This window comes from Barbus barbus, assembly GCF_936440315.1.
Source record: "Barbus barbus genome assembly, chromosome: 34".
Lineage (NCBI taxonomy): Eukaryota > Metazoa > Chordata > Actinopteri > Cypriniformes > Cyprinidae > Barbus > Barbus barbus.
The window spans coordinates 2,187,994-2,213,538 of record NC_136762.1 but is presented as its reverse complement, the minus strand read 5'-3'; the positions used below and the strand labels follow the sequence as shown (position 1 = coordinate 2,213,538).

Below are 25,545 nucleotides of genomic sequence, written 5' to 3'. Positions count from 1 at the left end.
CCAAAAACATACAAGCAGTCAAACCCAGCAGTGTGTATGTATACGTGTGTATACTGAAAACAAGTCATTTCATTACATTTGGGAGGATTTTTGTTGTGTAACACAAATACACACACAGGGCACATCTTCACATGACAGTTGTCAAACTTTCTCTAACACCTCAAATAATCTTCAACTGCTCCCAAGACCTTGTTTACATTCAGCGACTAGTACACAAAACCATCTGCGCCATAAATAAGAACTGAAAAGCAAATAAAAAGCAGCTGTACATAAATGATAATAATAAAAAAAACTTACCATTCACACAAAAGAAGACCACCCAAGCAATCCATAGATCAGAATTATGAAATTTCAGCATTTTTCTGAGGGAAGGTCGTCGTGTTATGAAGTATGAAGTTCAAAAGTCAGATTTTTTCCACAGTCTGGTGGTGATAAAGTAATTGTCTCTTAAAATCAAAATCACGAGTAAAATCTAAAGCATTTTTAAAATATCTCAACGATGACATGAGAAACTAAGAACTAAAACTAACGTTAGTCAAATTAAACCGGCGCGTAAAATTCCCTCAGAGCACACCTTCGCGTCGGGATCCGCGTTAACGCGTCCTGTTCGGTCGGTACCGAGGTGTCCGGTTCTGTTCTTCAGCACGACACCGAGCTGTGTTCACATGCCGTTCACGGTGAACCGGGAAAATGTGCACCGGATCCTTGAGAGGGCCATGACCGACTCCGCTGCCGCCGCTATCCGCTCTGATTGACTGACTGACTGACTGACTACTGGCCTGTTGCCTAGAGACCGCTGACGCCATTCGAAGCGCGAGGTAACTGTGCCCTCCTCTGGCGCGAAAAGGTGGCAGCGCGCACGCACGCACGCACGGCGGCGCCGCGCCCCGGTGTGACCGCGCGTCAGGTGCGCGCAGGAATGATGCGAACGGGAACAGAGACAGAGGAGGACTTTTAGTGTTTTTAAATGAACGTATACATTTTTGAACAGATATAAACAGTTTAACATTTATAAAAAAATATTGTCACATTATTTGGACCATTTATGAACCAATTTCAGTAATGAGGAACTTTTAAAGTGTCCTTTGAAGAGGTTTAAAATGCTTTAAAATATTATATTATATTATATCTGACCCTGTACCACAAAATCAGTCATAAGGGTCAATTTTTAATTTGTTTTAGATGTATACATTTTATACAAGCTGCATAAATAATGTTTCCATTGATGTATGGTTTGTTATGATAGGACAATATTTGGCTGAGAGACAACTATTAGAAAATCTGGAATCTGAGGGAGCAAAAAAATCTAAATATTGAGAAAATCTCCTTTAAAGTTGTTCAAATGAAGTTCTTAGCAATGCATATTACTAATCAAAAATGAAGTTTTTATATATTTGCGGTAAGAATTTACAAAATATCTTATTGTAACATGATCTTAATATCATAATGATTTTTGGCATAAAAGAGAAATGTATAATTTTGATCCATACAATGTATTGTTGTCTATTGCTACAAATATACCTGTGTTACTCATGACTGCTTTTGTGCTCCAGGGTCACAAATTATATTTTGTACACCATACAAACAAGTCTATTTTAACAAGTTTTACTATATTTGTGAGGAAAATTTGTAAAATTGTCTGAATTTATGCCTGTAGCTCGTTAACAATTATTATGGTGTTCAGTAATGTAGTCATTACACTGAGCTCTCAATTACGCTGTCAAAGAAATCAATAAACTGACTGATCAATAAACTTGTTTAGAGAGAGAATCAGTAAAATACCTCTATCACCCATCTGACACAGAACAAACCAAACGCATGTTACTTGCAGTACTGTAGCTATATATATATATATATATATATATATATGTATAATCAAATAAATTTAGACAAATTCATATAGGAATAAATAAATATAACAATTAATAAACTGAGTATTTTTTAAATCTTGACTTAAAACTTTTAAATTCAATATTGCTTTTTATTGTTTTTAGTTTCTTATTTACTTTTTTAGTGTTATTATTATTAATATTACTTAAAAATAATTAAAGTATATAGTTAAAAACGATGCAAATAAAATTAAAAATACAGAAAATAAAGTAAAAATAAGTAATAAAAATAATGATTAAATCTAATTAAAATAAATAGAAAATAATTAATATAACAAAAACTGAACATATGAGTGATTCTATAATTAGGGGTACATGTCATGTCCATGGACTCTATTATCAATTTTACAAATTTTTCATAAACGTTTCACTTCAAACAATGATCACTTTTATATCACAAAAATCCAACAGATATCCATCTTTTATCTTGCAAAAATGGCTTATTTTATACTGGAAGTAGCTGTTTTTGTGCTGTCCGATTCGTTAAATGTGAGGTTTTGCTCTTCAGATTTGCTCTAAAATACATTTTTCTGTATATTCTGTGTATCATTAAATTATGAGAATAATATTTTGCTCATGCATCTATAAAATCATCCATTTTGTGTACGTCTGAGAATTCAGTGTCATGTTACTCGCTATAAAACCTCCTATAAATCAGCAAAGGTTTGTTCCAAAGTCACAGGTCCAACATGATGTATTTTCCTTTTCTGGAGGGAGGTTTGAAGACAGAGTGGAAAGTCATAACTTCTCCTCTTCAATATTTTATCTATATTATTGTCTGCACGTAGAGTAATTGACGTCAACTGTGTTATCAACATGTTCTGGTGAACTTGCGTCACACGTTATATTTATAAATATGTAGAGAAAGAATATAAGAACAAGGTCATGTACTAACTAGTCCAAGGTCAGCAGTTTGCACAATGCCCTAAAATGGCTGAAATGTCAACTGTGTTATGTATGGTTTTTATGTTATAAATCTCTAATATGTGAACTAACCCGTCAGACAAAAAGATGGGGATATCTCTGGAGATGGATGTCTTTGGTAAAGATGGTGAATAACACTAAATTCAGCATACTGTGGATTTATGTTGAAGAAAGTTTCATCCTTCATGATAGCATCTCACAGAACGTCCATTATGATGCCCCAAATTCATATTTTCAAATCAGTTAGACAGATAACATCAAAAACTCTGGTGAACAGACTCAAAAACCTTCAAACAAATGTTATCAAACGTGTGGTACTTCAAGTTTCATTTGACACAGTATTTGTCCATAACACAGTTGACAAAATGAATGAAACGTTAATTTTCATTAACATTCAAAAAGTTATTAGAGCTTAAGCTTGCCAAATAATTAATTTAGCACATTAAGGGGGATATATTTTTCAACCACCTGGTTTATTTATCAAAAAAGAATGGCTGACCTGAAATGTACCCCTAAATATAGAATGACTCATATATAAATATAAAACAATTTTTTTTTTTTTTTTTTAATACTGCAAATAAAGCTAAAAGTAGATACAGAAAATAATTAAGGAAAAGATAGATAATTACTAAATTTAAATTAAATTTTTTTTATTTGTTTTATCATTTACGTTTGGTCCTCCATACACACAAATATAACTTGCAATATAATAATGACTGTTAAAGCATGCAACAATTTATTTTATGTGCAATTTCATAATTTTCCCTGGACATGATGAACCCAACCGCAATCGAGTTTTGTCCGATTTAGTTACCTCTGGGACCAATTTGTCCTCAAAGTACAGCTAAGTGACCCCTCACACACCACTGAGACAAACTCCTCTGCATTCACATCCATCTTCTGTGAGAAATGTGCAGAGCAGCAGATGCTGCTGAGTTTCTGCTGATGTTCAGATCTCTGACCCCGACCGCACCGAACATCTCCAACCACCGAAACAAGCCAACTTTCAGCATCTTCAATGTGTTTGATGAAATATGCATGTGAAAGATCGACAGGGTGTGGCTGAAAAAAAAAAAAAAAAAAAAAAAAAAAACACAACAGTGCTTTGCATTTATCCTGCAGGCGTTTGGCACCGAATAAGAGAAATACTGTCTCTGTCTGATGGACAGAGAGAAATATCCCTCTCTTCCGCCTCTGGGCAACAATCGCCCTGTTCTCTTATCTCTGGCATACAGTTGTCTTCAGCCCAGCAAAGAACGTCCAAAACAGTGTTTGGAAGCAGCCGCGTTTCATCCCTGCTGTTCAGATGAATTATCTGTGCCGTACTCAAACATAGATGAATAAGCAAACAAATCGTGCTCAAACAAGACAGATCTGTGCTGAAACCTTCAAAATCAACCATGCATTTGCATAAGCGCGCTGTTTAGACAAAGATATTGTCGTGTTGACAACTGACTTTTTGCATTTTCATGGTTAAAATCAGAGGATTTGGGATAACCTAACACTTTAACCTATTTCTAATTAACTAGATAAAGCCTTATTTTTATAATATATCAATTAATATGTGCTGAATGCTTTAATTTGATTACACACACAAATTGATCAAATATGGCCTACATTTGTACAGCAAACTGGCTAAGATTTAACAAAAGAGTTCACTAAAAAAAAAAAAAAAACTATTTCAAACATCAGAATTTATTAAACCAGAAAACAATTTCACACACAATAACTGATAAGTCTCTTTATTTCAGTGTTTCATTGAAAATTGAGCAAGTAAGTAGCGCCACCTTGTGGAAGTTTGGAATTACAGCTCAAAAACAATTGATTATTCCCCTCTGCATTTAATAATATTGCGTTTATCTATAAAAATCATAGAATAAAGATTTGACATTATGTTTCTGGAGGTATCGGATGAATCTTCAGTCTTGCTTTAGTCCTACACAAAAACACAAAGAAAGTCAAATGTTAACCTTCAGAGTTTGAAAAGAACCATTAAACTAAACCTAATCCCTTATTATGCAAGCTCTGGTGCAAATGGACTGTTTTGGATATGATTTCATAAAAAAAAAAAAAAAATTAATAGTAATTCAAAAATAAATCTAATTTACGCAACCTCATGTCATTCCAAACCCGTATGGTTTTCTTTCATCAGTGGGACAAAAAAAAAAGCAGATGTAAGGCATATCAGCCTCATAGGAAGGAAGTGGATGGTGATTTATATTGTGATTTTGCAACCTTGATCAGTGTTGTGATCAGTCATTTGACAAAAGAACCAAAAAAAAAAAAATCATATGGGTTTGGAATGACATGAGGGTGAGTAAATGACAGATTTGACATTTGAGGAGTTAATTATTGCTTAAAAATAGACAGAATTTGCATTGAGGAGATAATTAATGCTATAGTTTACGAGAAAAAAAAATTAGTTTAAAAAAATTTAAATCAAATAAAATAGACAGAATTTGGGGTATTGAGCAGTTAATTATTGCTTCAAGGATAAATAAAATAAAATGTTGTTGATTTTGTGGATGTTTTCTAAAATGAACTGAAAAGAAAACAGAACTGTTTTTAATGAAAACATCCAGAGAGAGAAAGCATGCCCCAAGTCAAACTCTTGCACTGAACTTCAAGTTTGAAACCCTCTGTATTAGAGTTATAAGGGCCTTGTGAGGCTGTTATCGTCTCAGAGACTATTAAAGAGCACATTCATTCCTCTGCAGACACTGTGTGATAGATATGTGCTTTTATCACCAGCTCACGCTCTGCTGTAATACTCGCCATGAGTAGACTACAAATGATCCTGAACACCACGGCATATGAAAGATCAAACATCCTGAAATCCCTCCACTGCCACATTACCATTCATTCTGCATCTCTAGCACTGCTGCTCAGATGTCTTAATAGTGTTGCAAGTAAATATGCATTTTTACACTCATCTATGGGGGAATATATACTAAAACGCACAGTTTCTAAACTATATTAATAAATTCAATGTTATGTGTGTTAACATAAGACTAGTAGTGTGCGCACACCTTTTTTGTGTGTGTATATATATATATATATTTTTATTAATGTAACTTTAAATTTAGTTTATTTTTTGGTTATGTGTGTAATATTTAATATATTTTAGTGTATTCAAAATTATTTTTATTTTTTTTCTCTTTATTTATTTATTTAAAATGTTTATAGTTGAAAATATTTTATAGTTGATGCATTGTTATTTAAAATAAATGTATCAGCTACCTATTTAAAAAATTCTCTTTTGATCTCCTTCCCTATAGAAGTGTAGGTGATTCTATGGTAACCAGGATTTGTTTCCCTCCACGGACCTTTTCTATACTCACTAAACAGGTTATTGTTTTGCTTAAACAACGCTCTAGTGTACTGTTCAGTGTGCTTACACAAAGATCCTATCTGTGTCTAAATAAAGCGGTTATTTTGTAAATTCTTCTGCGGGTGTGTCTCTAAATGTGTGATATCAGTGTGATAAGTGACGTCTAACTGCAGCAATGCTGCGTAGGACAGCAAGAAATACAGCTAAAGTTTCCAGGAGACCCTGAAGAATCAAGTCTCTGCCCATCTGAAACGCTTTACAGCCGTACAGCTGGACCACACCTCGATATCGACTGGTTTTACGAGACGCCACAATCATGATCTTTATGGAGCCCAGCCCTGCTGACTTTGGTCATTGTGTCTATCTGCGGTCTGTCCGCTGGGTTCACACACATAATTAATGCTAATAAATGCAAAATAACTCACTCCCAATCTAAACTTTGCTCCTCATGTCGACACTGTAAAACTGTACCTGTGCATTAATACAGAAGTGCATTGAAATTGTGTTAAAAAAAGCAAAATAGTACCGAATCGCTGGAAGACGAGGACTTGTCACCGTCCTTCTTCTTGTCTTTCTTTTTCTTCTTGTCTTTGTCTTTATGTTCTTTATCTTTGTGCTTATCTTTATCCTTAGAATCACTCTGAAAAAAAATTAAAATCTCATATTCCATTAAACAGCAGACAGTCACATCTATTTCTGCACATTATGTCCGTGATGAACACTTGTGTTTCCTATTTAAACAGGAAGTTGGGGCAGGACACATCAAATTGTTTGTTCCTTTGTTTAAAATGACTATAGTGTACATATACGGATGGGCTGCTGAGAGTCATGATCTTAAAACCTTGAACTGAAGATGCTTTTAAGAGACCTTTAGACATCTGAAACCAGCAAATGTCCCGAGAGAGATTATTCAAATTCACTATCTGTAACATTATCAACATTATTTCCATATGCAATGTTTTTCAGGGCTATCTGATGTTTTCCACACGGTCACTATCAATACTTCCCATTCATCTGGTCAAGTATTACACTCACAAGATGTTTCATCACTGTTATTATCAATATTGATCATGTTTATGTTTTTATAATAGGATAAACTGTGATTTCTCTGATCTTTAACCCATTATTCACTCTTTGTCTCTAGTGGCTATTGCAATTTTAATGGTTGTTTCTGATCAGATTATTATGAATAAATATGTTTACCTTGTCTTTGCTCTTTTCCTTGTCTTTATCCTTTCCAAACCCAAAGATTCCCTCCACTTGTTTGCCCTCTGACTTCTTCACTTTATCTGGAGAAAGAGACAATAAAAACGCATTCGTTCATATTCAACTGTTTCTTGACTCAGAAATAAAAAATAAAGTGCTAAATTAGCTTTGCAGCGGTTTACCTGCCATGATGAACCGTTGTAGTTATCAAACTCACTGAACACTGACCAACCTTTGCGAAGACCTGTATTTCAGTCAAGATCGACAACAGCTTGTCTCATGAATATTTATTACGTAATCTGACGTCCTCCCGCTACGTGAGCGATAGTTAGCGAATAAGCGCAAGGCTTGGCTCATGAATATTAATAAGGTTATGTGATTGGTATAATTTCGCGCTCAGGTGATTTATTCAGGTGTGTGCATTCACGGAAGTATCTGTTCTCCACTCCTACTTCAATAAACAACAAATCCACGCCCATATTTATTACGTACACACACACACACAGTTATTTAGCAGATGCTTTTATCCAAAGTCACTTACAAATGAGGACAATAGAAGCAATCAAGTTCAATCAAGCAATGATATGCAAGTGCTATAACAAGTCTCTTAAGCTTAATGCAGTACACTTAGCAAGGTTTTTTTTATTATATAATAAATAAAAAGAAACATAGAATACAAAAAGATGAGAAAAGCTAGTGTTAGTTTTTTTAAGAGAACAAGCTGTAAATTAATATTTTAAAGAATAGAATTAGAATAGAGAGTGCTAGAGTTAGGCAGGGCTGTCCAAACTCGGTCCTGGAGGGCCGGTGTCCTGCAGAGTTTAGCTCCAACCCTAATCAAACACACCTGAAGCAGTTAATCAAGCTCTTACGAGGCATACTAGAAGCTTCCATGCAGGTGTGTTGAGGCAAGTTGGAGCTAAACTCTGCAGGTCACCGGCCCTCCAGGACCGAGTTTGGACAGCCCTGAGTTAGAGGGTCAAATAAAGATGGGAGGGATGTGTTTTTAGGCATAATAATAAACATTTTCCCCATGTGACAACTTCCCCCGGCTCCATTATGTCTGCAGTCTTCAGCTTTAGTTCTGCAAACAAAGAGAGAATAATGTCAACTTTCAGTTTTCTATGAAAAAAACAAACAAACATATGTGATAGCTCAAGTGCTTGTAACTCTACAGAAATGATTTGAGAAACACAGATCAAACAGTTTTGGTCGAATCTCATGCATTTGGTTTCTGGAAAATCTTTTTTTTGTTTGTTTTTGTCCTCTCTTCAACAAGTAAACCGGTTTGTCTGCATTACAGGGGCGGATCCATCCAGCAGACTATGAAAGTCAGTCTATGAAAGCACTCGACTTTAACCAGGTGTTTTTAAAGTAATTTGACACATTTTAAAATGGCCAGGTTTGTTTTACAATGTATTATTTACATGTAAGAATGAAGAACATGAAACATGACAAAAGTGAAAATACTACAGAGGTAGAAACTTTATATAGAATAGCATCAAACGTGGCTCATCCAATCAGATCATCAGAACGATTCATTTGAACTCTAGTTAAGCAAAACTGAAGAATGGAGCATGTGTCCTAGATAGTAAGTGTGCACCACACCTCAAGATCAGCCGCTTTTATGAGATGACAATATCACGCCATTTATACATCCTCAGTTAACAAATGTAATTAAAACGCTAGTAACTTGTTCTTAACTCAAACTTTGACTGCTCATAGATTAACTATACCAGACTGAGAAAGTTATGAGAAAGAAAAAAAAGTCAGAATTGCGAGATAAACTCTGCATTCTAATAACTGTTTCCCTTGCAATTCTGACTTTACATGTTGCAATTCTGACGTTGTTTTCTTTTTTTCTCGCCACGGAATAATTTATTTCTAACGTATTTTTTTCTTTAAGTTCTTTTTTTTCAAAATTTTCCTTAAAATTCTGAGAAAAAGTCAGAATTGTGAGATAAAAAGTAGAAATTAAAATAATAAAATGTCACAAGTGAACAATGACCTAAAACTAGAGGAAAATCCTTTAAACACCAAATCCTGTTTTTAGAGTGGACACAAACAGGATTATCCAACAAAACCAGTTTATGAACCACTTCCCCCACCTCAGCTCAGTTTTGGCATCCAGACGTCAGTTTGCAGGAGTGTTGGGTGTGTCTCATATGGGTGGTCCTGCTTTAGTACAACACTTTTGTCAACACGCTCATAATGATGAGCTGTTTTTGCCCAAAAGCAGGTGTCCAGGTGCATCTCTGATCATTCTTGATCTCTGACTACAGGAAACAGACCAAATTCCCAAAGTTGTGCTGGGACATTGATTTATCTTGTAAAGATATAGCTTTTAAATGAATACTTCCAAAAGTGAAAATTTGCCATCATGCCATCCAAGATTAGGATGAGTTTGTTTCTTCATCAGATTTGGAGAAATGTAGCATCGCATCACTTGCTCAGCAATGGATGCTCTGCAGTGAATGGGTGCCGTCAGAATGAGAGTCCAAACAGCTGATAAAATCATCACAACCACTCCAGTCCATCAGTTAACATTGGGAGAAGACAAAAGCTGAAACACATCCATCAAGAAGTTTTTAACATCAAACTGACGCTTCTGGACAAAATATAATTCCATGATCTATAATAACACTTTCTCAAGTGAAAAAGTCCATCTCCTGTTGTCTCTCACATGAAAATCCAGCCACATATTTGTTTAGAGCTGTTTTGTCTTGTAAACGGTGCTTGATCTGTGCAGATTTCTCTCCTGATTCAGACCAGAACACTTTTTCACCGGAGGAAGCGTTATGTATAAAGATGGATTTATTTCAGCTTTTGTCTTCTGAAGATGGTAACTGATGGACTGGAGTGGTGTGGATTATTGTGATGTTTTTATCAGCTGTTTGGACTCTCATTCTGACGGCACCCATTCACTGCAGAGCATCCATTGCTGAGCATTTTTAAATTCAAACCATTGAATATAGTTAAAATATCTTCTATCCATTATATTGATTTCTCCAGTGAAAAACACTAGAACTACTCCTTGAACACTATAAATGATCTTTAGCTGTTTCAGTGTCATGTAATAAATATTGAGTGTATAAAACAAAGGCACTGTAAATCTTTGGATAAAAGTGTCTCCCAAATGCTTAAATGTCAAATAAGCCAACTAGAACCTACTGAAATAAGCAAGCACACACCCCCCTGATTTTATTCAGTGACTGATTTATCTTGTTTTTCCACCCCATGTAAAATCCTCCAGAAAGATTAGATCTCCCTGGCAGTAACTAAATGAACTTCTCTAAAAACAGCCCCAGCCCGAGGCGCTTCAGGAAAGTATTTAGGTGTGGTTTCTATTCATGCCTTTTACTCCACAAATGCTCTGGTTCTGATTATTCCAGCACATAACGACAGAAAACACTCACGTGAATCATTTTCACACAAACTGCATGTGGTTTGTTTACAGGCTTTTTAATAGTATCATTCACAATCAAAATATTCCCTGAATCAAGCAAGATACAGCTATTGGGTTAAAATATAATGTGCTGCATCTAAAAATCTCATAAAAACATAAATGATAATTGCAGTGATTATTCAATAAACAACAATGTGGGTTAAATGCTGCATTCTATTCCCTCTACCTCAGACCAAAACAAACACACACTGATCATAAGCGTTCACGTCTTGAAGTCTATCTTTGTAACAAAAAAAGTACTGTGGCTGTACCATGGTACAGTGATTGTATCAGATGGTTAAATAAATATTCCAGGGTTCCCCAAATGTTAAATACAATTTTGTAAATAATTTAGATCACAGTGGAGATTGCAGAGAGAGAGAGAAAAAAAGTAATTCTAAGCATTATTTCTACATTCATGAAACTGTACTGACTAAAAACATTTTAATTGGACGTACATATAATGCTTTTGAAATGTAACATTCAAAAGTAACATTTCCACAATGTTTGCAAAATGATAAAATATGTTCACTTAATGTCTTAAAAAATAAAAATAAAAATTGTGTTTACATTTAAATAACTGGACATTTTGAATGTTTGAACAGTTAGAATCAGAAATAAAGTTTTTGTAACTTAATGGGAACGCTTGAAAAATGCTCTTAGAACATATTTTTGTTAGCTGGGTATAGCCTATGTTGAGCATTTTACCTCTGCTGACTGTACCCTGGACCACAAAACAAGTCATAAGGGTCCATTTAAAATTTCTGACAATATTTATATATAGGACAATATTTGGCCGAGATACAACTCTTTGAAAATCTGGATTCTGAGGGTGCAAAAAAATGACAAAAAATAATACAAATCTAAATATTGAGAAAATCACCTTTAAAGTTGTCCAAATTAAGTTCTTAGCAATGCATATTACTAATCAAAAATGTAATTTTTATATATTTACGGTAGTAAATATTAATATATTTAAAATATATTAAATTTATATTTATATAGTAAATATAAAATCCTAATGGGTTTTGGTCCAAGGAAACCAGGTTGATATGAGCATACACTGTAAAAAAGAAAAAAAAGAAAAGTTGAGCCAACTTCAAATTAATGCAACCAGCTTCAGCAGATTTTTTAATTTTCTCAACTTGTTGTTTTAAGTTTATACAACAAAAAGTTGAGAATCTCCTACAAAAATAAGTTGAGAGAACTCACAAATCTGCTGAAGCTTGTAGCCTTAAAATTTTAAGATGGCTCAACTTTCTTTTTTTTTTTTTAGTGTACAAATATACGTCATCACTGCAGCACTCTAAACCCCCAAAAAACATGGTACTGCCATGGTACTTTAGTGTAAGTGTTTCTCACAATGTGAAGTGTGAGGTGTATCTGTTGGTCGTGACTCTGTCTGTCTCCAGTGTGTTTCTTTGAGGATGTCCCATCAGGCTCTCCATGGGAGTCAGAGGCCTGCGGGAGGCGCTGCTGCTCTCTCCTCGGCTCAGGGTTTCAGAAGGCAGGTTGGAGTAAACTTCAGATGAAGAAATCTGAGAGCCACAATCTCCACAGCTGAAATCTCTTGTGCCGATTGACCCCAAACCCCATGACTCTCCTTCAGTCTTCAGTGAGGAGTTTTCTCCATCCTTATCATCTGATTTGGCTTTCATCTGTAGAGGAATAACAATAGAGGTTCAGTTTAACTACTGTGAGAGAACTACACAACCATGTCACATGGCAAGACACGGTAGACATCAGCAAGGAGAAGTGAATTTCCTCTATATCTTAGAGAAAATAAAAGCTGTCATAATGCTTGATAAATAACAGACTAAAATAAGCAAGCTTGGATTAGTTCATACATGATTGTCATCATTGTTTTCTGATCCTGAAGACTTTCCTGAGTCCTGGGATTAAAACAAAAGCAACAAGACACAATCATCAGACAAAAGACAAAAATAAAAATCAAACTACAACAATGTATGATATTGGGTTAACAATGCAGCATATATATATTAAATATATTATATATATCATACATACAAAACCATACAAATATTTAGTTGCTTGAAATTAAATAATAAATAAATTAAAAAACAATATTACAAACATAAAACACACTACATTATACAGACATAAAAAAAAACGAATAAACTTAAAATTAATAAAAATGACAAAAAAAACTAAAATTGCTAAAAAATTTAAAATGAAAATACAAAAATAAAAACTAATTCAACATGAATAAAAAATATAAAAGCATCTTAATGATACTAAAACAACACTGGTAAAGTGAAAAAACTAATTGACTTTATAAAGCGAGTTGCAACATTTTCTTTGCGTCTTATTCAGTAACCACCAGTAATGCAGGTTAACCAGGCGTTAAACCAGGCGTTAAACCAGGCGTTAAACCAGGCGTTAAACCAGCGTTAAACCAGGCGTTAAACCAGCGTTAAACCAGCGTTAAACCAGGCGTTAAACCAGGCGTTAAACCAGCGTTAAACCAGGCGTTAAACCAGGCGTTAAACCAGGCGTTAAACCAGCGTTAAACCAGGCGTTAAACCAGGCGTTAAACCAGGCGTTAAACCAGGCGTTAAACCAGGCGTTAAACCAGCGTTAAACCAGGCGTTAAACCAGCGTTAAACCAGGCTTAAACCAGGCGTTAAACCAGGCGTTAAACCAGGCGTTAAACCAGGCGTTAAACCAGGCGTTAAACCAGCGTTAAACCAGGCGTTAAACCAGGCGTTAAACCAGGCGTTAAACCAGGTGTTAAACCAGGCGTTAAACCAGGCGTTAAACCAGCGTTAAACCAGCGTTAAACCAGGCGTTAAACCAGGCGTTAAACCAGCGTTAAACCAGGCGTTAAACCAGGCGTTAAACCAGGCGTTAAACCAGCGTTAAACCAGGCGTTAAACCAGCGTTAAACCAGGCTTAAACCAGGCGTTAAACCAGGCGTTAAACCAGGCGTTAAACCAGCGTTAAACCAGGCGTTAAACCAGGCGTTAAACCAGCGTTAAACCAGGCGTTAAACCAGGCGTTAAACCAGGCGTTAAACCAGCGTTAAACCAGCGTTAAACCAGGCGTTAAACCAGGCGTTAAACCAGGCGTTAAACCAGCGTTAAACCAGGCGTTAAACCAGCGTTAAACCAGGCGTTAAACCAGGCGTTAAACCAGCGTTAAACCAGGCGTTAAACCAGGCGTTAAACCAGGCGTTAAACCAGGCGTTTAAGTCTTAAATGGAAGGAACTGATGTCGAACATCACCTTTTTACTCTCGTCTTTCTTCTTCTTTTCCTTCTTGTCCTTCTTTTTCTTGTCTTTCTTGTCTTTTTTACTTTTCTTCTTCTTCTTGTCATCGTCGCTGTCGGAGGAGGATGAGGAGCTGCTGTCAGATGATGAAGAGGAGCTGGACTCCTGAGGATGGAGGTCAAGAGGTCAGAAACGTTCTGGGTTCATGTATTTCTCATGTACTCGGTGTGAATATTTAATAAAGAGAGAGATTTTGACCTTTTTCTTCTTTTTCTTCTTCTTCTTTTTCTTCTCATCATCGCTGTCAGAAGACGATGAGGAGCCACTTGATGAAGAATCCTTTAAGAAACGGGAGCAGAGCAGTTATTCAGTCAGTGTTTTTCACATGAATCTGGAAATCTAAAACCCATATGGAAATATATATGACATCTATAAGGCTACATATAATTTTTACATACATGCATACGCTATCTGGGTAGATGAAGATATAAGTTTATAACATACATAAAAGCCTCACAGTAAAATATGTATATTTGCATATGTTAATAATATATTCTATGATGATGATATTTTACATGTAACAACCAAATATGGCAACAATATGTATTTTATTTATATACGCATCTTTAAATATTTGTATGGCATATATATATATATATATATATATATATATATATATTTATGCGCGTGTGTGTAAGTGAATTTCCACTTTCTAATAGGTTTCATATACGTTTCTAACTCATATGACATAACACTTCATATATGGAAATGTAATGTATGTACATATATTACATTTAAGTGTGGAAATCAGTCTGACCTTTACTTTCTTCTTTTTCTTTTTCTTCTTCTTCTTCTTCTTCTTCTTCTTCTTCTTCTTTTTGTCATCATCACTGTCAGATGATGAAGAAGAGCTACTCGATGAGGAAGATGAATCCTTAAGAAACAAGAAAAGGCTTGTACTTCAGAGTACTGCTAAGAAATTGTAGGAAATAGGTTCAAGGTCGGGTCATTACTTTCTTCACTTTCTTCTTTTTCTTTTTCTTCTTCTTCTTCTTCTTCTTCTTCTTGTCATCGTCGCTGTCTGAGGAGGATGAGGAGCTGCTGTCGGATGATGAAGAGGAGCTGGAGTCCTGTTGGGAATAATAGCACCAATATGGTTTATTATATATATATATATATATATATATATATATATATATATATATATATATATATATATATATATATATATATTTTATTTTATTTTATTTTTTTTAAATATATATATATATAAATAAAAAAAGCATTTTTAAAAAATGAAGTAATACATTTTTTTAATGGTTTTAATTTTAAGAAATTACAATAACCGTTCTGGTCTCATATTTAACAATGCCGTTTCACCATCTAGTTAATTCACACTGGATCAAATCCCACCCTATGTCAAAATTAAATGTTCTCTTCCACTCAGAAATACATCAGTTACAGACACAGAATGGGTTACAACAGCATTTTATGTTGACTTCACAAAAAAATAAAAATCACAAAAGTAATATAGTTAATCAGTTGAACTGTAGGATGTTTTCAGTTTAGAGTACAGTAGAATTTGATTGGTTTTAAATCATTTTACAAATGTTTATTATGAACCAGCCCACCAATAACATGTGCAGCTGTTTATGATGAAGCTTAAATCTTACTTTGTCTTTCTTCTTTTTCTTGGTTTTCTTCTTCTTGTCATCCTCACTGTCTGATGAAGAGGACGAACTGCATTCCTTCTGAGGGACAGAGGTGTCAAACAAAAAGAGTTTAGTGCATAAAAATCATGTTTAGCAAAGTTCTGATTAATAAAGCTAATATTTTATTAGTGCGAGATGGAGATCTGTCACCTGCACACAGAGGAAAATCACTTTTACCAGCACGGTTCACGGCGGCAGTGAGTGTGTGCCCGGGAAAGCGTGTTTTTACACACATAACTGGATGATTAATAAAGTGAGTTTTTCCTTCATGTCTCTGGGTTAATGACACAAACCTTCTTTTTCTTTACTTTCTTCTTTTTGTCTTTCTGTTTGTCGTCCACTCCCTCGCCCTCGTCATCAGACACGTGACCGTCGTCCCTGACAGCAGTCACATCCACATACTCCACAGGAAGTGCTGCACAGGCAGGAAGTCGCTTACATGAGTCATGTGACCACCGTTAGACATCAGTTCAGCCTGTTCTGAGTAACGCAGGCTCCTCACACGCAGTGCTATTTTAAAAATATTAATTCGTTTTTATTTTTTATATTTTTCATTAATGTTTTATTAATTTAGTTGTTTTTTATAAGTACTTGTTTTTTATTTTATTTTTTATTTATGTTTAGTTTTAGTTATGGGTGTATATTTTTCATAATTTTTTTATTTCAGTTTTAGTTTTGGTTGTTTTAGTACATCAAGTTAAACTAAATGAAAATGAGAAACAAGTTTAACTTCCATTTTATTTCACCTAATGTCTGTTTTATTTGAAGAAATATTTTTAAAGTGTATTTATGTGTAATTATTTTATTTAAAGTAAATTTATGGTTTTAGGGTTAACCCTGCATAAACGTTTAAATCAACACAATTCCTCAATTATGAATAAAATAACAAATGTCTATTATATTACTAAAGAACGTTACATGTGGCATGAACTTTTACAGATATACATATATATATATATATATATATATATATATATATATATACACACACTTTTTTTTACTTTTGGTTTTAACTATAATAACCATGATTAAATGTTAGGTTAACATTTCCATGATTTCCATAATATTTATTATATTACTAAACTAAACATTATTTTCTTACTAAAGAACTTTCCATGAGACTTGAAGGATATTATACATTTTTATGACTTTTCCAAACCATAAAAACACAATTTTCAAAACGTAATGACTGTGTCAGTCCTGGTAAAGTAATAAATCTTGCTTTCGCCACCCAGATTCCGGGTCAAAGAACCTAAACAGGGTTAAACTACACTCAAATCTGCACAAATAAATAAACAGAGACTAAAGCGCTCACCAGATGAAGATGCATCTTCTGTGAGCTTTCCATCCTCCTGTTTGAGCTCAAGCTCCTGACAGACAGAAGATGAGCTGCATGAGTTCCTCTGACACTCACTCACACAATCAGATCAAACTGAGACTTCAGCTGATGTCTGTCCTGTTTCTTACCTTCTTATCTTTCTCTGCTTCTGATGCCGAGTCGCCTCCTGAATCCTGGAAGTCATAATGAGCTCAATCAGTGAATTTGATTTTTGAACTAGTTTCCAGTCATTGAGAAAAGTGAGTCAGTTGTTAGTGGCGGACAATATCAGACTTTACTTCATGACTATAATTACTGCTGTGACTCACTTTTTGAGACTTTCTTCCTTTCTTCGACACACTGACAGATTAACTTCTCTTAAACGTTAACATGAAATCTAATAAGTCCCGTTTATTTTGGAGTTTTTGTCTCAAGTTGATGATTTCTAGAACTTTTCAAGCTTTTTAGCTGCATGTACCTTCTTCTTGTCTTTCTTCTTTTTCTTGTCTTTCTTCTTTTTCTTCTTCTTCTTCTTCTCATCGTCGCTGGAGCTGTCAGAGGAAGAACTGCTCGATTCCTGAAAGAGAGAGATGCTTAACTTTCATTAAATAATATAGAAACTCGTAGTAATAATAAAAAAAAGTAGTTGTGAATTTCTCACAATTCAGAGAAAAACTTGCATTGCAAGATATAAACTTGTAATTATGAATTTTTTATATATTTTGAATTAAGTTTTATTTTGTATTTTCCATTTTCATTTTAGTTAAAGTTTTAGTAATTTTGTTGTTTTTTTCTCATTATTTTTATTTTTTGTTTAAAGAAACAAAATAATTTTTAATTTAATTTGTTTGAGTTTGTCAAGTCTAAATTAATGAAAATGAGAAATGTCACTTTGACAGCAAGCTGAAATAAAACAAGTTTACATTTGAGATAAAAAGTCATAATTACCTTTTAAAAAATTTTTATTACATGGCAGAAAAAATAATTATGGGATGTAAACTTAAAATTAATAAAATAAATAAATAAAAAGTCAGATTTTTTTTTTATTTTTAAATGTTTTATTCTGTGGGAATAAAAAAAGAACTTCCAAAAAAACAACAAATCCAACACACTGCCGTACCTTCTTTTTCTTCTTCTTCTTGGACTTCTTTTTCTTTTTCTTCTTCTTGTCTTTCTTGTCTTTCTTCTTCTTCTTCTCATCGTCGCTGGAGCTGTCAGAGGAAGAACTGCTCGATTCCTGAAAGAGAGAAGAGATGCTTAACTTTCATCAAATAATATAGAAACTTGTTTCAGCCACAGGATAAAAAAAAAAAAAAGTAGTTGTGAATTGTTTTCTCACAATTCAGAGAAAAACTTGCATTGCAAGATATAAACTTGCAATTATGAAAATAAATACCACTATTTTTTTTTCTTATATTTTGAATTGAGTTTTATTTTGTCTTTACCATTTTCATTTTAGTTAAAGGTTTAGTAATTTTGTTGTTTTTTTCTCATTATTTTATTTTTTGTTTTAGAAATTTAAAATGTAATTTGTTTTGTAATTAAATCATTTTTAATTTGTCAAGTCTGAATGAATGAAAATGAGAAATGTCACTTTGACAGCAAGCTGAAATAAAACAAGTTTACATTTGAGAATTGCGAGATATAAAAACTCACTGAGATAAAAAGTCATAATTACCTTTTAAAAATAATTTATTACATGGCAGAAAAAATAATTATGGGATGTAAATTTAAAATTAATAAAATAAATAAATAAAAAGTCAGAATATTTTTTTTTAAATGTTTAATTCTGTGGGAATAAAAACGAACTTCCATAAAACAACAAATCCGTACCTTCTTTTTCTTCTTCTTCTTGGACTTCTTTTTCTTTTTTTTCTTCTTCTTGTGATCATCCTCACTGTCTGAAGAGGAAGATGAGCTTTCAGAGGAAGAAGATGAGCTGGAATCCTAAGAAATACAGAAGATGCAGAGATTTCAGTTTCCAGACAGATACTGTGAAAATAAAACACTTTTACACCTCTGCGCTTCATACCTTCTTCTTCTTCTTCATCTTCTTCTTTTTCTTTTTTTTCTTATCCTTCTTCTGCTTCTTTTTATTTTTCTTCTTTTTCTTTTTCTTTTTTTCATTCTCGCTGTCTGAAGTGATTGCAGCTGCATCCTGGGAAAAATTAAGCAAAATTAATCAATCAAAATATATGAACTAAAAAGCGAGCAAACAAAAACTGAGGCAATCAACAAAATGTGAGACATTATCCTGAAAATGAAAAAAGTAAGGTAATTTAAATACAGCAGAGACAGTCTTCATGAACAGGAGAAATTACTTTGTCTTTCTTCTTTTTCTTCTCCTCGTCTCCTTTAGTTTCTCCTGTAGGAGTTAATTCAGCAGCATTTCCCTCCAGACCTGAAAATATATATATAGAAATTGTTGAATGCCTTACTTTTATTTTATTTTATATAAAATATGTATGCACTGTGCAGTAAGCACAGCCAAACTCTGTAGGCAAAGAGCTCATTTCCTCACGCATCACATATTTCAGGCTTTTAGTTGTCTGTCCAAATTAAGTGAAAGTTTGTCTATCTTAGGCCTAAAACTCACAGGTGTTTCATAGAGTAAAATTACCACTGGAGTCTCTCACACACACACACACACACACACATACACACAAAGAAACACCTGTCCTCTGATCCGTCTTACCTGTTTCTGTGAGAATCCCCGGTTCTGCAGTCTTGCTGATTTTCATTTTCTTCTTTTTTTTCTTTTCATCCTGTTGAGGAGAATGTGTGAGTGAGTAAATTTAGGAGCGTGACCCAGATAAGTCATGAAGAAGATGTAAATGTTGTTGTTTTGTGGTAAACACACATATTTCATAATTAGGACAGCAACCATGAGACACTCTACAAATCCTGTTTTACACAAGCGAGCCGTGACTGTTTTTCAGCACGCCGTGACTCAGACAACTTTCCTTCCTCTGCAGGAAAACAGCGGTAAATAAACACGGCCTTTATTTAAAGTTCAGCAGAAAGTCCAAACTCTGTCTTCATTTACACACGCTGTTCCAAACCTGCATGACTTTCTTTCTTTGGTTGGTTGAATGCAAAAACAAGATGTTCAGTAAAACGAGCTACCTATCCCGATCCAATAAAATAAAATAAATAAATACATCCTATCCAATAAACTAAAATAAAATCCATATCCACTACACTAAAATACAATAAATCCCCATCACTATCCAATAAAATAAAACAAAATTCCTTTGCAAATAAAATAAAATAAATCCCTATCCACTTTTACTGCATGGAAAAGACCACCACAATCATTCTGCTAAACAAATCCATGTGTTATAAACTGAAGAACAAAGTCATGAATTTGAAACAACATGAGCATAACATTTTTGGAGGTGAAATATTTACCAATCATGAACGGCTTAAACACTCTGTTCCTGTTTTTGCTTTAATGTTACTTTCAATCAAGGCAAGGCTGAAGTTCCCCATATAACCACAGGTGATGTAGTGTGTGTGTGTGTGTGTGTTTATGAATGTTAAAAGCATATTTGGTGAACTCTGTCACTCTGATTGGCAGTGTTGTAGAGCACAGGTGCGTTCTAGATTATGTTTAACATCAGAGAGTACAAATCTCTACACTAAAACACAGCAGATTGTGACACTTTCTGCTCCTCAGTACGTGTGAGAAATACAGATTACCCAAGCACTTTAAGCCCTAGATTTCCACTTACCATAGTAAATCACAGGACAGCGAAACCGTACTGTAACGTGCACTAGTTGCCACACTTCTAAGATAATTAAATGTGCAAACCTTATTAAACTTATGAAACTTATTAATCTGCTCACCTCACTGCTGTCACTGTCCGAGGATGAAGAGGAAGATGATGATGATGAGGATGATGATGATGAGGAAGATGAGCTGTACTTCTGTGTGAGGAAGTGATAGAGTTATTGCTCAACCCGGATACAAACCTGCAAGAACTTGTTACTGATAGTTGTTATATTTTTCTGTGGGTGTGCGTGTTTGTTCTGCCCTCCGGCCCTTTTTCCTAATTGCATAAGAAGGGAATTCTTCTCTTTAAATGTTGAAAAAAAACTATGCATTCAGAAAATGGCCTAATAATCATGGTTTTCTTCTCTGTTTTGTACTCAAATGCATTTATTATTCTGGAATTAATAAACTCTAGCATGCAATTAAACATTTCTTTGTCTATGTCAAATATCAGTTACATTTATGCATTTAGTAGATGTTTCGTTTCGAAGCGATATACAAAACAGGAACAAAAGCAAGTTGTCAATATCTACACAGTTCCTGCTCTGAAATTAATATACAGTAAAAGGTTAATTCGTGTGCTCATTAAGCTCTAATCAAGGTGGAATGAGCGGAATGCCGCAGGGTTCGCTACTAGGCCCCTTCTTGTTTTGTGATCCAAGTACCTTGCTTCTTTTCTTCTTTAGCTTTTTCTTCTTCTTCTTCTTCTTCTTCTTGTCTTTTTCATCATCCTCACTGTCAGAGGAAGATGCAGAGCTGTCACATGACCAGGGGTCATTCTGGAGAAGAAGAATTGTGCCTTAATATACTTTCACAGTGGATGTAAAGGGAAAAGGAAATTGACGTCAACCATCTAAGAACAACGCTTTATTAAACTTTCCTACCTTTCCATCCTTCACACCTGGAACTTTTGGATCGATGTCACATACTATCACGGAACAGGCCACACCCCCTTCCTCCAGTTCATTCCTGCGCTCTGAGTCTGCAGCTGCACACAAGCAGTTTAAAAATATTACATTAAAAGCTACAAATATCATTCATTATATTCTCATTAAACAGCTGCCCTTGAACTTCTATGCCTTTGAATTAACTTCTTTCTATCTATCTATCATTTAGAGGTTAATCTTGCAGATGTAAATTTTCTTCTTTCTTGTTTTAATTCAAATTTTGTAAAAACTTTGTGCCATAAAATAACAAGCAAAAAGGTTTACATTATTCTGCTTTTAAAGAATATTTAGTCAGCACATTATAAATAGGCTACTTGTAAATATAGGTCAAACATTACTTAACATTTACAACATTTAAATGTATAAAATAGTAAAATATTTTTTTAACAACTAATTTATATAGGCTATTTTGATTAAGAAAACTCAAGTTCAAACTCTCTCAGTGTAAATTAATGGCATATAACATCAATGTAGGTCATTGGTTGAATAGTTTAATAAACAGTTCAAACTGCATCAAAAAGTTATAATTAAAAAAACGCTGCCTACAAACAAATAAAGAGAAGCATTGCACATAGTCAGTTCCTCTTTCCTTTAGTTTCACTTTGTCATTCATTTGATTTGACATAGATTTTTACAAGGTTAGATTACCTGGAAGCTGCCTTGACTCCATCTGCTCGTCCACCGAGTCTGCGCACAGCTGACCGCGGACAGGTGCTTTTAGACCCGCGGGGAGGGGCTTAACCATCACTTCCGCTTTTCCTGCTCATGAATATTAATCAAACCCTGAAGTTCGCTTAGCGTATCTAACTTCAAACTGTTGAATAAACATAGTTTTATTAATATTAATAAACCGACGAGCCTGGAGACTGCAAGAAAGTTATAGCACCACGTTAGATCTATTACATATGAAGTAAGCTTTTACAGAAACTAGCACACTGGCAAGACCTGCACTTCCTCATTTTCTAGAGCCGTTGTCATTCGGTTTTAATACACTAAACCCTTATAGCACTTAATCTGATTTGTAACTGTAGGTTATGATGTTTCCCACGCCCTTTGTAAACACTGAGAGGGTGTGTGTTTGTTTTCTCCTCTTATAGTTTCTCTTCTGTCTGAAAGCAGGTGTAAAATGTTCAATGCTGATTTGACAGTGATTGTAAACTGTTTTTATGTGTAAACACGCCTCTAATACATTCTTACATGCTCAAACCATGTTTTTTTTTTTTGCTGTATTGATTACCATTTGTATAACCCCAGCGATACCATGGTTAAACTATGGTTAGTGTAGCAAAACCTTCTTGTGTGGTTAATTTGTGTTTTCTTTTTATTTGTGGTAAAACCATGGTTAATCTTCGTAAGGGTATAGCCAAGGATTGGGACATGAATATTGATTAAACTGTTTAAAGGATTTGTGAACCCGCTCCAAAGTTCTGATCAAATGCTCACGATCTGATTGGAATGCTTCGAAACAGAGAATCATTTTGCGATACAATGGATCAACCAATTCTGACTTTTTGAAAAGTGCAATAAATAAAAGAAATGATTTGCAATATGCGCTTTGAAGTCTGAATCAAAAGATTCATCAACCCTCTCCAAAGTCCCGATCTGTATCAAAAGATTTGCCAACCCACTGAAATGTCCTGATCTGAATCAAATGATTCGCGAATCCACTCCGAGGTTCCGATCTGAATCAAATGATTCACAAACCCACTCCGAGGTTCCGATCTGAATCAAATGATTCACAAACCCACTCCGAGGTTCCGATCTAAATCAAATGATTCACAAACCCACTCCGAGGTTCCGATCTGAATCAAATGATTCACAAACCCACTCCGAGGTTCCGATCTGAATCAAATGATTCACAAACCCACTCCGAGGTTCCGATCTAAATCAAATGATTCACAAACCCACTCCGAGGTTCCGATCTGAATCAAATGATTCACAAACCCACTCCGAGGTTCCGATCTAAATCAAATGATTCACGGTTCCGATCTGAATCAAATGATTCACAAACCCACTCCGAGGTTCCGATCTAAATCAAATGATTCACAAACCCACTCCGAGGTTCCGATCTGAATCAAATGATTCACAAACCCACTCCGAAGTTCCGATCTAAATCAAATGATTCACAAACCCACTCCGAGGTTCCGATCTGAATCAAATGATTCACAAACCCACTCCGAGGTTCCGATCTAAATCAAATGATTCACAAACCCGCTCCGAGGTTCCGATCTGAATCAAATGATTCACAAACCCGCTCAGAGGTTCCGATCTAAATCAAATGATTCACAAACCCGCTCCGAGGTTCCGATCTAAATCAAATGATTCACAAACCCACTCCGAGGTTCCGATCTGAATCAAATGATTCACAAACCCGCTCCGAGGTTCCGATCTAAATCAAATGATTCACAAACCCGCTCCGAGGTTCCGATCTGAATCAAATGATTCACAAACCCACTCCGAGGTTCCGATCTAAATCAAATGATTCACAAACCCGCTCCCAGGTTCCGATCTAAATCAAATGATTTGTGATATGTGCTCCAAAGTCCTGATCCGAATCAAATGATTTGCGATGTACAAATTTCTGAGCTAAATCAAATGATACGCATTTTGAAGTCCCGATCTGACTCAAATGATTCGTGAACATATTCTTGGACGGCCTGAGGGTTAGAGGTTTTTTTTAACAAATTGTAATTTTTAGGTGAACTATTCCTAAAAACAGTAGGCCTTATGTCAAACAGAATGCATTATGCAATGAAAAACATTTCAAACTAAAGCCATATGACTCTCATGCAGGAGTGAATGGATGATCAGCCAATTCTGTCTGATATTACTTGGATTCTAGTGCTAAAAACATAATGGATCATATTATGCAGTATCATATATAGTTTGTGCTTACATGTAAATAACAAAACCTAACATAATGCACATAAAGAGGATGGTTACCGGTGTAAAACTGCTGACTCATGGTGACTCAGAAGTCATCAGACTGTGTCATGTTTTTCCATGATGTAACAAAACAACTCGTGCAACTGAACCCTTTATGCTGGGTTATTACAGTTTAAATGCATCTCATTTACGTTTGTGTATAAATGTGTGGCCTGATGTATTACATTTGAGAATACAGTGATTTCAGGATCTGGCCAAATTAGTAATACATGCTTTGAAGGATATTGCTGTTAAAACACTAGCTTACTAATTAATACTGTGTTGTTTAGACACCGTATGCATTATATGCAACAGTAAGGCTGTATCCAGAATAGCAAAGTACCATAGTATTTCTGCAATATATAGTATACTGTGGACAGTTTTTATACTGACAAAATGTACTGCATGCACTGTGGTAAATATTGTATCCCACAATGCAATGCACCCCCATTTCCAGCGTGATGAATGAATCTCAACCTCAATGTTTGGTCATTATTTATGGAAATAAAAACTGTTTGCATTTTAATTCAATTTTGTGGAAAATGATAACACTTTCACAGTCCTATCAAATATTTATTTCATCATGGTCTTTCATTTGTCAAGTCAAATAATATTCTTATTTGTATAAGCTATAAAAATATGGTAGCATTAATAATAATTATAATAATACTTTACAATAATATAATTGTTTTGATTTATTTAGCATATTTTTTATCTTAAATAACAACAACAACAATAATAATAACCAATTAATTAATTAATAACAACAATTAATATTTTATTTTGTATTATTATTTTTATTTGGCATATTTTAGCTTGTAATAATAATAATAATGTATTATT

The 25,545-nt window shown here is 34.5% G+C and overlaps 2 protein-coding genes across 12 annotated transcripts in view; both read right to left on the bottom strand.

The window, feature by feature from the left end:
* Positions 1-879, bottom strand: part of LOC306854482 (immunoglobulin superfamily member 11-like) — a 106,734-nt gene extending 105,855 nt beyond the window's left edge. The window contains exons 1-2 of one of the 2 annotated variants that reach the window (XM_079392547.1): positions 575-798; positions 298-422 (exon numbers count right to left, since the gene is read on the bottom strand). In XM_079392547.1, coding sequence (XP_079248673.1) covers positions 298-358 — 61 coding nt within the window. In that variant the 5' untranslated portion in view covers positions 359-422; positions 575-798. Of the gene's footprint in view, positions 1-297 lie in introns of both variants that reach the window. The other variant, XM_079392546.1, reaches the window with a different exon arrangement.
* A 5,822-nt stretch (positions 880-6,701) lies between these two features.
* LOC306854478 (uncharacterized protein) lies at positions 6,702-22,841 on the bottom strand. Of its 10 annotated transcripts, none has more exons than XM_079392531.1 (20): positions 22,426-22,841; positions 21,715-21,818; positions 21,496-21,609; positions 20,905-20,985; positions 19,751-19,820; positions 19,377-19,456; positions 19,088-19,213; positions 18,889-19,002; positions 18,176-18,292; positions 17,534-17,632; positions 17,205-17,249; positions 17,053-17,107; positions 16,031-16,152; positions 15,699-15,776; positions 15,048-15,155; positions 14,843-14,959; positions 14,284-14,364; positions 14,041-14,190; positions 12,643-12,687; positions 12,002-12,453 (listed from the first exon to the last, which is right to left on the bottom strand). In XM_079392531.1, the coding sequence occupies exons 1-20, from the start codon at positions 22,520-22,522 to the stop codon at positions 12,154-12,156; spliced, it is 2,103 nt and encodes a 700-aa protein (XP_079248657.1). In that variant the 5' UTR covers positions 22,523-22,841; the 3' UTR covers positions 12,002-12,153. The 10 variants fall into 10 exon arrangements, with proteins under 10 accessions (XP_079248662.1, XP_079248654.1, XP_079248657.1 ...); XM_079392527.1 differs by having other exon boundaries at positions 15,039-15,155; positions 22,426-22,804; XM_079392530.1 differs by having other exon boundaries at positions 14,849-14,959; positions 15,039-15,155; positions 22,426-22,804.
* Between the last annotated feature and the right edge of the window lie 2,704 nt (positions 22,842-25,545).

Excerpts from the sequence above, each read along its gene's own strand:
- LOC306854478 (XM_079392527.1), bottom strand. The coding sequence starts at position 22,522 with ATGGTTAAGCCCCTCCCCGCGGGTCTAAAAGCACCTGTCCGCGGTCAG. Across the intron at positions 20,986-21,495 it reads TAAAGAAGAAAAGAAGCAAG|AAGTACAGCTCATCTTCCTC; the intron begins GTACTTGGATCA and ends TTCCTCACACAG. Across the intron at positions 18,293-18,888 it reads AGAAGAAGAAGAAAAAGAAG|GAATCGAGCAGTTCTTCCTC; the intron begins GTACGGATTTGT and ends TCTCTCTTTCAG.